We start from the raw sequence: 11344 nt of genomic DNA on the forward strand, positions 1-11344 counted from the left end.
TGTCCCCACAGATGCCTGGGCTCCCCACCCAGCAGGTGCTAGCCAAGGCCCTCACCACCTCTGAGCCCTCAGCACCTGCCCAAGAGGTCGCTGTATGTCAGTTCCCATCTGGTCCCGACCCAGGGCTCATAGCCCTACGTTTATTCCTGGCAGACACCGTGTGATGCCATTAGCAAGCGTGGCTTATCTAGATGGGACAGAGCCACACTCTGATAACATGCCTCACACCTGTCACGTTGGTGCTTGATGACCACGAGGGCAGGCATCCCCCAGCCACAGTGGAGGGTGCCCACAGCAGTGCTGCCTGACCTTAGAAGTCGGTGCTGCGGCGGAGCCCTGGGGCCCAAGAAGGCTGGCTTCTGCTCGGAGAGGCAGAGATGCCCTGTTGACACGGCAGTGTCACCAGCTCCACCCCCATGGCTGCTCCTTTTCAGGGAGCTACTATGTGTCCCTCAGCAGGGGCCAGGGCAGGTAGCAGGAGAAAGAAGACATCCCACCCCACTGAAGGGGACACATCCCTGCAGTCCAGCTGTCTAACCACATGGGAGCTCAGATCATCCCAAGTCACCTCCTTCTTTACCCAGGACTCAAAAGCCAGGATACATGTCCCCAGTTCTAAGCAGAAAGGACAGTATCCTGGAGACAGCCTGGGTGTCTGTATCCCCAGCCCAGCTTGGCCATACCCGTCGTGGCCATGGTCCCCACTTCCTGCAGTGGAAGTTAACAGTTCTCAGCTCACAGGAGCGTGAGTGGTGGGTGGGTCTCCCACACTGCATGGCCTGCCTGGCCTTTCCCTTTCTCCACCCCAGGGATCCATTCATGTCAGGCTTCTCCGGGGTCAGCCCACTACAGGTCCCGGCAGAGCCCAGGCTGGGACCCTGGCCCAGAAGCCAGTGTGCCCCTCGGCCCTCCCTGCCCCACATAGCCTGAGAGCCTGGCCAAACTTCAGGGATCTCCAGCCCCAAAAAGTCAGCTCTCCTCCCAGAAAGGAAAATGGGGCTGGAGGGGAGGGGACAGTTCTGACACCCAGTCCCAGCTCTGTCACATGGCGACTCTGCAGCTCTTCCCTGAGACTTGCTTTCCTTGTCTGAGAAGTGGGTGTAGTGGTGCCAGTTACACAGGGCTGCTCCAGGACAAGATCATGGGGTGTAGAACCAGGGAGGGGGCACGACACAATCATGTCTGCTGCTACGAACATTAGTGTCCTCCCAGGGAGAACTGGTGAACCCATGTGAGCTGGGCTTAGCATAGCCTCATGCTGTCCCGCATAGCCTTAGCCTTCCCCCCTGGTGCTAAGCCCTTCCAGCCACCCCAGACTGAGGCCATTCCCCATATGGGTTGGAGCAGCCCCGTGAGGCCAGCAGACAGTCACAGAAAAGGAGACAGGCTCATCAGCATGGTGTCTGAAGCCACCCCACGGCTGGGCTGGGGATACAGACCTCTGGGGCCAGGAGGGTACCATGGCATAGCGAAGGTGGGCGGACACACCCCACAGGTGGCAGACCAGGAGGTGGGACTGGGGAGGGGAGTGCAGAGGAAGCCCTGTCATCCTGAGGCCTCTTGGAGGGCCCCTCTGCACTCTCCAGGAGAGCAGAAGGTGCGTGCCCTGGGAGCCAGGAGAAACGTGTTCCAGAATGTTCAGAGCCGCGAGACAGAAAAATGATGCAAATGAGCCAAAAGCCACTGGCAGGAAAAGGAATAATAAAATGTGGTGTTTCCAACACATAAATGCCATGCAGCCAAAAGCCCAGTGCCCCAGAGCCCCACACGGGCGTGGATGCAGGTGAAACTCACCCAGAGAAGCAAGTGGCAGGAGAGTTCACACAGCATGACTCGTACATGTAAATTTCAACCACAGCCCAACAGCCCAACACGTGCAGAAAAACACACCTGCCAAACGAGAAACCAAACAAGTGGCAGATGTAAAATCTAGGGCAGACTCTTACAGGGAGGGAACACGGGTGGGGAGGTGTCACTGGGACAGTCTATACCTTTGCTGGGTGGTGAATGTTTGGTTTCTTTTTAGTGTTTCTTTTAAGCAGCTTCACGGAGGCATGGTTTTGTGTGCCATGCAGCTTACCTGTGTGAGGACAGCCAGGTCAGTTTCAGGACAATATTCACAGCTGTACACTGAGCTCCCCATATCCTGTCACCCCAGAGGGCCCCTTGCTCCTGGCTTGTCTTTCTCCTTAAAAGCCATATGATTGTATCTTATTTTATTTGCATAATATATTCTTATCTATCTCACATGTAAAATATAGTCTTTTGAAAGCATTTTTTAAGCCAGACATGGTGGTGCACACCTGTAATCCCAGTTACTTGGAGACTGAGACAAGAGGATTGAAAGATGAAGGCCAGCCTCAGCAACTTAGTGACACCCTGCCTCAAAATAAAAAATAAAAAGCACTGAGGATGTAGCTCAGTGGTAAAGCACCCCTGGGTTCCATCCCATTTTGAACTTGAACTTGGACAGGAAAAGTAGACTGGCACTGAGAGAGGAGACTTAGGAAGTCCTACTCTACTTCCCAAAGGGCAAGGACTTCCCCCTAAATTAAAATCTGGCTTCTGACCAGACACCTTACCTAGGAGGCCCCTCCCCTCTGAGTGTAGAATCACTGTGAGTTTGTGAGGCCATCTGGGAGCCAGTACCCTCATTTTCCAGATAGAAAAGATGGGGCACAGGCAAGCAGTGCCTCAAGTCTGACCTGCAGCTCCAGGGTAGCCAGCCTGGGGCTCCTGTTTCAGTCTCAAACTGACGATTCCCCTGCACCTACGCAGGCCTGCGGCGGGTCATGGTGCGGGCCCACAGGCAGGCCTGGTGCTGGCAGGATGAGTGGTACGGGCTGAGCATGGAGAACATCCGGGAGCTGGAGAGGGAGGCGCAGCTCATGCTGTCCCGCAAGATGGCCCAGTTCAGTGAGGACGAGGGGGCCACCGAGCTCGCCAAGGACCAGGACACCCAGGACCAGGCATCCGGGGTGCCCCCTGAGCCCAGCAGCAGCCACGGGGAGCCCCTGGTGGGGCGTGGCCTGAAGAAGCAGTGGTCCACGTCCTCTAAATCGTCACGGTCATCCAAGCGGGGAGGTGAGCCCCAGCGCCGCCTGGCCATGTGGTGTCCCTGTCTGCCCTGCCCCCCAGGCAGCCTGTGCCATTGCTGGGTTGCTGGGCCTTCCAGCTCTGAAAATGGCCTCTTTCTCATGGACATTGTGAAGCTAAGCCTGCTGGTGACAGCCTTCTCTGACTGGCACCAAGCCAGGCCTAGCTGCAGTGAAGCCAGGTCCCCCCACCCCAGCAGGCCCCACCTGAGCACGTGTACGGCCCAGGGTGAGACGGCCCCACCTGAGGAGCAGGACTGGCGGCTCCCTGACACCTGCAGGAGGCTTCACCTCCCCCGGGAGCCTACAAGGCCTAGGAGGAGGGTGAAGTGGAGCTTCCCTTCGCAAGCCCCCGCTCCCCGGACCTGAGTAGTGAGACACGCCCCGCCACCCCCCACTGCCCTGCAGCATCACACCCCATTTGTGAGGCTGCTGCAGCTCAGCTTAAGAAATCTCTTCAGGGTCAGACCCAAGCCTACCAGAGCTCAGGTCCTGGACTCAGACCCCATTTCCTCCTGCCCCACGTTCTCCCTGGACCTCCCTAGGACGGCTCTGCCCATGTCCGCCTAAGCCTCAGGTTTCCACCTCCCTGCTGTTGCCCGCTCCGCAGAGCCACTGGTCCTTCCGCTGCAGGCCAGACAGTCAGTCTGGGATTTTGCCTTGCAGCCAGCCCTTCCCGCCACAGCATCTCAGAGTGGAGGATGCAGAGTATTGCCAGGGACTCTGACGAGAGCTCAGACGACGAGTTCTTTGATGCTCATGGTAAGTGGGCAGCTGTGCGCCCTTGGCCTTCCTGGGAGAGGCAGGGAGGGGTGTGTGAGGGTGGGCACAGGGTTTGGAGGGTGACTTGGCCTCACCTAGGGGCACGTTCCCTTGAGCGCCAGTCTCAGGCTAACCTACCCAGAAGTTGAGATGTACCTGTGGGCCTGACTGGAGGGGGCTGCTCTCTCAAGACCACCCCAAAAGGACATGCAAGTCGCACGGGGACATTTTTCCATTTGTGAATTTATTTCCGTAAGAAGTATAACTTACAGTGTTATAAATTTTTGTAGTTACTTAATCTTGTACTTAACCTTGTTTATTCCTGATTAAATTAATGCCATTAATGTAAATTAAATATGCACCTAAAGTAGACACTTTAGAAAATGCAATAAGCAGAAATAGAAGAACTGCTCATTTCCCCTGATCCTGGCATAAACACCAGAAGCAGCCTGTGCCGGAAGACATGAGTGGGGCCTCCTTGCTCAGTGCCTTTGCTGTCCCCCTCAGTGAAGCCAGAGGGACCAGCGGGCAATGCAGGGAGATGGCCCTCTGCAGGGTACCTGGCATGGCAGGGCCCAGAGACAGGGATGTGTCCACAGGCTTGCACAGGGCAGGGGCAGCGAGAGCCCGCTTGTGCCACCACCACGACTGGGAGGAGCAGGGGAACCAGCTAAGTGTGGCATTTCAGTTAATTGGCCATCAGCCCGGAGCGGCAAGGATGTGGGGAATAGTGTCCAGGCAAGAGAAGGTTCTGGGTTTACTCTGGTCCAGACAGGCTGCTGAGGTGGGGAAGGGGTGTCTTTGGTGTCCCACTCATCCCAGGCTGGTTCTTTGTCCCTGAAAAAAGGAAAATACACAGCTAGTGTAGAAAATGGTGTAGAAGCAAAAGAGTCCTGGGGAAACTGGCCCAGGAGCCATTCAAGGCCAGAGGAGGGGGCCAGCGGGAGCCCAAACCCAGACAGCTGCTGGGCCCCAACAGAAATCCCAAGAAAGCAGAGAGGAGCACCAGGGACGGAGCTCGTGGTGGCTCTGGGTTAGTCCCCGCAGGAGAGGGGAGGAAGGCAGGGGCGGCTGCAGGTGGACACAGCAGCACTCCTCGCCAGCTGCTCCCTGAGCTGCCGCTGTGGACGTTAAAGACGTCAGCTGGTGAGGGATACACGGGGTATGGCTCAGCCATGAAAAGGAAGGACACGCTGACAAGCCTCCAGCAGGAGGGACCTCGAGAGCATGACACTGTGTGAGAGAGGCTCGCCACAAAAGACCACGTCGCGTGGCGTGGTGCTGCTAAGTGACCAGAATAGGCAAGCGCAGAGAGAAAGGACTGCTGGCCAGCGGCTGCCCAGGGAGGCCGGGGAGGGTGGCCACTCTTGGCTGGGGTTTCTGTCCAAGGATGATGAAGGGCGCTGGCCACGCAGCTTTGCAAAGACACTAAATACCACTTAAAATGGTTTACACGGTGAATTTTATGTGGTATGACTGAAAAAACAAAACGGTCGGGTGGTGTCAGCTGCCTGGCTGTCCTGGTGAGGAAGGGAGCGAGCAGGAACAAGATGCACTGGGTGAAGGCCGGGGAGCTGGAGGCTCCTGGTGTATCCCATCCCTGCTGAACACCCCCCTCCACAGAGGACCTGTCTGACTCGGAGGAGATGTTCCCCAAAGACATCACCAAGTGGAGCTCCAATGACCTCATGGACACCATTGAGAGCCCAGAGCCAGAGGACACACAGGGTAACCCACCCAGCTCTGGCACAGTGCTAGGCACCCCGGGGCGAGGGTGGGGGGGACCCAGGGCTCCAGTTCCCCTGGTGGCGGTTACAGCCTCTGCGGGGCCAGCTGCGCCCTGCTCACTGAGGCTTCTGTGTTACAGAGAGTCTGTATGGCCAGAGCAGCCCAGAGTTCAGGGTGGCCTCCAGCGTGGAGCAGCTGAACATCATCGAGGTAGGTGCCTGGGAGCTGCCATCTAAGGCTACCTGGGAAGGGGCAGGGCTCAGAGGGACAGTCCAGGGGCACAGGAGGCGGAGCCCCGCACTGCACCTCACCCCTGCGCTGGCCCTGGAGGCTCCTTCCTTTGCCACCCTACTAGGGAGGTGCCCGCCCGCCCTCTCTCTGAGGCCCCTGAGAACCAGGGACAGCAGACAGCCCCCCAAGAAGACCTTGAGCAAGTTGCACCTGTGGAAAGTACAATGAGAAACTTGTAAATTCCAGATCAAAAATAAGATCCTCGCCTTGTGCCCAGCCTGTCTGAAGAGCAAAAGACAGAAGGGGAGGAAGCAAAAGCCCCCCAGGCAGCAGTGATGTGGCCACGGCTGCAGGTGGCCTGCAGGGGTCAGGCAGCGCTCAGTGTGTCCAGTAAAGCTCTTTGTGGAACCTGTGTCCGCTTCGGGGGTTCTTTGCTGGAGCTCACGCCCCCCTCCACCTGCGGGCCGTCAGAGCTGTTTGCACTGGGGGCTGAGTCCCAGGACCAAGCTACCTAAGGTGGATCGGCCCCTCCTCGGGTCGCCTGGGGAGTCTGGCGCAGGAGCATCCCCACCTCCCCACCTCCTGGGGTTCTCTGCTCTCAGGTCTGAGGACAGTGGGTTTTGCAGCAGGGGCAGTGGGCAGGGAGACGGATTTCCTTTGCTGCCTAAGGTGGATCAAGCCAACAGGCCCCTCCCCACCTGCAGTGCACACAGCTCTGACTGCCCCCCAGGGGAGGGCGGAAGGGGCCTGGGGCTCGGGACCTGCCTCTGGATGTGCAGTGGAACCCAGCACTGATCCTGGGTGCTGCCGTCAGACCCCCGTGCTTGCAAAAGCCCCCACACGGCAGCCTTTCCTGACGGAAGCAGGCAGCTTTATGGAGACACTGACCAGGGGTGGGGCATGACCCGGCTCTCCAGAGCTGTCCCCACGGTTCCCGGGGGCTCTGTCACCACTGGGGCTCAGGCAGGTGTAGTTCCTATGTCAAGCTGAACGTGAGGATGGGTGTCTTTCTGGAGCCTGCAGGGGTCCCTGAGTAGTCCCCAGTGCTGGGTCCAGCCAGACGGGCACAAACAAGACTCAGCCCTCAGTCACCTGCACTGCCTAGGGGACCAAGCACTGCTGGACAAAACTCCCCTGCCTTGGACATGTCTTATGCCTTCTCCTACTGTGTTGGAGAACCCCTTCTTAAGTGACATGGATGGGGCTGTCCAGATGTCCCCCTGCCAGGCCAGCCACCAGTGGGCAGTCCCCCTGTGTACACAAAACCCCATGGCCCACACCTGGCTTTAGCACCTTTTTCTGTCCCCTGCCCATGCCCCTGAGGACGACATGGCACACACAGCAAGGACAGCCCAGTGGTCCCTCACTTGCATCTCCTGGCCACCCACAAAGAAGCTTAGGAAGGGAGCAGGGGGGGCCTGGGGACAGGGCCACAGCCTGTGGCCCACAGCCCTGCTGAGCTTTGGCAGAGGCTTTGGGCAGTGCACCACAGGATGGTGGCCCAGTCCCCAGGCCTCTCCTGGGCCCATCACCTTGTCTCTAGAGGATAAGCAGTCTACACATACCTATGTGATCTAGGGTCCACTCTGACCTCACAGCAGTCCTGGCCAGCAGGAAGGTGGGATCATGACCTTTGTAATCAGGGCCACAAACCTGTATTGTCATTTCTGCTGAATGTTCTGGAGCCCTGCCTCTGCCAGGGTGTCTCTGCTCTTGGTGACCTTGGTCTTAGATTCCAGGAATAGCAGGACCTGGAGACCTAAGGACCAGAGGAGGTCCAGGGAGAGCTTGGCACTGTAGACAGAGTGGTCGTAACACTGCCCTGACCCTGGCCACTCCTAATAACCCCTGTGACTCTGAGCCAGTGGTGGCCCTGTCTGCTCCAGCCAAGACAGACCCTTGCCTGGACACCCATAGGAGCAGCAGGTCCCAGAGGCCAGGCCCGGCTGAGCTTCTGCCTCTTCCCCATGCCAGGAGACCAAGCAGAAGCCACTGCCTTTGCCTCCCAGAGACATGGAGCTTTCAGAGGAGAAAGCTGACCCCCCACACCCGAGTCCTCTGTGCCCGTGGTCAGGCCTCCCTGCTCCGGGCTGTGGTCCTTGCAGGGGTCTGAGGGACGGGAGGAAGCTCCCAAACCCCAGGCTCCATAGCTGGGTAACCAAAATTGGAGCCCTCAGAAGGAGCATTTGGGCCTCCCTACAGTGTGACAGGGGCCTGGCAAGGAGTTGACCCCCTTCCTCGCCTGTGCAGGACGAAGTCAGCCAGCCACTGGCTGCACCGCCCTCCAAGATCCACGTGCTGCTGCTGGTGCTGCACGGAGGCACCATCCTGGACACGGGCACCGGGGACCCCAGCTCCAAGCAGGGAGATGCCAACACCATCGCTAACGTGTTTGACACCGTCATGCGTGTGCACTACCCCAGCGCCCTGGGCCACCTTGCCATCCGCCTGGTGCCCTGCCCCCCTGTCTGCGCCGACGCCTTCGCCCTCGTCTCCAAGTGAGTGCCATCTGCCCGCTGTACCCCTCTGCCCACAGGGAGGGCATCACAGAAGAATGCTGTCTCCCACCTGCCCTGAGCATCGGTGGCCCCCCAGTCCAGATGGCCCGAGCTGCGTTGAGCCTCCTCTGCCCGGAGGGGGAGAACCTGCGCACGCAGCCTCAGCTTGGAGTCCAGGAGCTGAGTCCAGGGCTGAGTCAGTTTCCAATTCTGTAACGTCGGATGCAGATCCAGTTGGCAGCCCTGGGCCCTGGCGGTGGCCCCAGGCTGGACCTAGGACTGTCCATGAGCACTTGGGGCCAGGTAGCTCTGTCTACCCTGCGGCCCCTCCTGACCCAGCCCCTCTCCCTCAGCCTCAGTCCCTACAGCCACGATGAGGGCTACCTGTCCAGCAGTCAGGACCACATCCCCCTGGCCGCCCTGCCTCTGCTGGCCACTTCCTCACCTCAGTACCAGGAGGCAGTTGCCACAGTGATTCAGAGGGCCAACCTGGCCTACGGGGACTTCATCAAGTCCCAAGAGGGCGTGACCTTCAGTGGGCAGGTAACTGGTGGGAGGGTGGAGAAGGAGGACCCTGCAGGGCTGGCTGGAGGACGGGGTCTTCTTTCCCAGCCAGCAGGGTGGAAACGTGGGCCCGGGCCTCTCCTGCCTGCAGGTCTGCCTGATTGGGGACTGCGTTGGGGGCATCCTGGCATTTGATGCCTTGTGCCACAGCAACCAGCTAGTGTCTGAGAGTCAGAGCAGCAGCCGCCGTGGCAGCGTGGTCAGCGTGCAGGTACCAGAGCAGGGCCATGGTGGTGGGATGCCCCTCCCTTGGCCCCAGACCTCCACGGAAACGTGTGTCATGTAGAGCAGCTGCCCTTACCTGCTTCAGGGCACCTGGCCACTACCTGGCCCCATGTGGTGGCCCACAAGCAGAGTACCCGGCAGAGACTCTGAGGTGAGCTCACTCAGACCCCCAGCCAAGCTGCGTCTCTTCTGTCCATCAACAAACATCACCCAAGGCCCTGAGCCTACAGGCAGGACCCGAGTGCACAGAGAGGCCTGGGGAGCAGAGGAAGCCCAGTGTCTCTTGCTGAGAACTCAGGGAAGGTGCCCAAGTTGCAGGTTCACCCTGGGCCCCGAAGAAGCCAGGGGAGTACTTCTCAGAATCCATAGGAGCTGCCAGCCCTGGTACCCAGAGGTGGCAGAGCAGGCACATGGCAGCTGGAGAACTGTAGCATGGCCGATCTAAGAGAGCATGTGGCTTCATAGGCCACAAACCAGGTCTGCACAGATGGAGTGGGCTCTAGGCCGGGAAATGTGATAGGGGACCCTGTCTGTTTCCCAGCAGGAAGGGAAGACACAAGTTCCCCTGCCGCAGAGTGGCCAGCAGCCTGGGGGAGGTCCCCCAGGTCTCAGGTGGACAGATAGGCCAGGAATGAAGGTTGCTAGGCCTGAGCTGCAGGCTGAGGGGCAGGAGACCAGGGTGTCCCCTCTGCTTCCCCCCTGGCTTCAGTGGGAAGCCTGAGCGGGGCATCGGCCGGCAGGAGGGAGGGGCAGCTCCAGGAGGTGGCCACCCAGCAGTGAGCCTCCGTGGGGCCATTCCAGGATGCTGAGCTGCTGTCCCCGGGCACCCTGGGGAATGCAGCCCACGGCTCCAGTGGCAGTGGCGGCGGTGGCTCCAGCCTGGAGAGCAGCCGGCACCTGAGCCGCAGCAGCACCGACATCCCCCGCAGCACTGGTGCCGAGGACTCCAGAAGGCAGCTGCCCCGCAAGAGGAGTGACTCGTCCACCTACGAGCTGGACACCATCCAGCAGCACCAGGCCTTCCTGTCCAGGTGGGCTCAGGGGACAGGCCAGGTGAGGAAGGAGGCTGCAAGAGGGAGGGGGGCATCGCAGAGTCCCTCTGGAATCAGGGACTGGGGTCTCTGAGGTCCTGGGGGCTCTGCCAGGTGCCCTGTTGGGGCCCCTCTGGCTTATTGGGTACATGGTCTGTGTATGCCCCAGGCCACCTTGAGCCACAGGAAGCAGGTTGTCCTGGGGAGGTACAGCTGAGCAGGGGCAGAGCCAACCAGGGGCAGTGTGGCCTCGGTCAGGGATATCCCAATGGTGGTAGGCTCCCTGGAGAGGCCACTGACAGTGTCCCCACAGGTGCTGGGCAGCTGTACCCTCAGGACAGCACAGGGCAAGTCCCTGAAGGGGCCATCAGACCCAGCCTGTCCCTCCTAGGCTGAGGGAGGGTGGCCCTGAGAAGGACTGGGTGTGACCTGGCACATCCCACCACAGCCTGCATGCCAGTGTGCTGAGGAACGAGCCCGGCTCCCGCCGCTCGAGCAGCTCCACCATGCTGGATGGCACCGGCGCCCTGGGCAAGTTTGACTTTGAAATCGCAGATCTCTTCCTCTTCGGGTGCCCACTGGGTCTGGTCCTGGCTTTACGGAAAACCGTCATCCCTGCCCTGGATGGTGAGAGCCTTGTGGGGCAGGACAAGGGGCACGAGTTGGGCAGAGATCTCAGTGGACCCCTGACACAGGCCATGGTGATGGCCTGGGCCTTTTCCTGTCCCCATCTACAAAGGACCTTGGCCTCTTATTTCTGCTCCACCAACCCAGTCACTGGCCCTGTCCTCAACACCTGCTGGTCCATTCCCTTTCCAAGGTGTCCAGAGCAGAGGACATGGGACAGTGGAGGTCCAGGAGAGGGAGGCACAGCCCAGGGTCACATGGGGACAGACTAGCCTCCAGGTGTCTAGTCTCCCTTAGAGTTTGGAAGTTCGTCACTGTACATCCTCTCACACTCGCACACTTGTTCTTAGTAGGTCATTATAACTTTTTCAATTAAAAACTCTGTGAGAGCTGGCGAGGTGGCACACACCTGTAATCCCAGCGGCTTGGGAAGCCGAGGCAGGAGAATAGGGAGTTCAAAACCAGCCTCAACAACAGTGAGGCGCTAAGCACTCAGTGAGACCCTGTTGCTAAATAAAATATAAAATAGGGCTGGGGACGTGGCTCAGTGGTCGAGTGCCCCAGAGTTCAATCCCTGGAACCC

At 59.4% G+C, this 11344-nt stretch overlaps 1 protein-coding gene across 2 annotated transcripts in view; it reads left to right on the plus strand.

Annotated features, from left to right (window-relative positions):
- Window positions 1-11344, plus strand: part of Pitpnm2 (phosphatidylinositol transfer protein membrane associated 2) — a 95867-nt gene that overhangs the window by 75686 nt on the left and 8837 nt on the right. The window contains exons 7-15 of one of the 2 annotated variants that reach the window (XM_048785527.1): window positions 2779-3084; window positions 3762-3857; window positions 5481-5585; window positions 5725-5795; window positions 8067-8314; window positions 8668-8857; window positions 8970-9089; window positions 9905-10134; window positions 10583-10761. In XM_048785527.1, the coding sequence (XP_048641484.1) occupies window positions 2779-3084; window positions 3762-3857; window positions 5481-5585; window positions 5725-5795; window positions 8067-8314; window positions 8668-8857; window positions 8970-9089; window positions 9905-10134; window positions 10583-10761 (1545 nt within the window). Of the gene's footprint in view, window positions 1-2778; window positions 3085-3761; window positions 3858-5480; window positions 5586-5724; window positions 5796-6062; window positions 6229-8066; window positions 8315-8667; window positions 8858-8969; window positions 9090-9904; window positions 10135-10582; window positions 10762-11344 lie in introns of those variants that run through there. The other variant, XM_048785526.1, reaches the window with a different exon arrangement.

This window comes from Marmota marmota, unplaced genomic scaffold (assembly GCF_001458135.2).
Source record: "Marmota marmota marmota unplaced genomic scaffold, marMar, whole genome shotgun sequence".
In the NCBI taxonomy this organism is placed as follows: domain Eukaryota; kingdom Metazoa; phylum Chordata; class Mammalia; order Rodentia; family Sciuridae; genus Marmota; species Marmota marmota.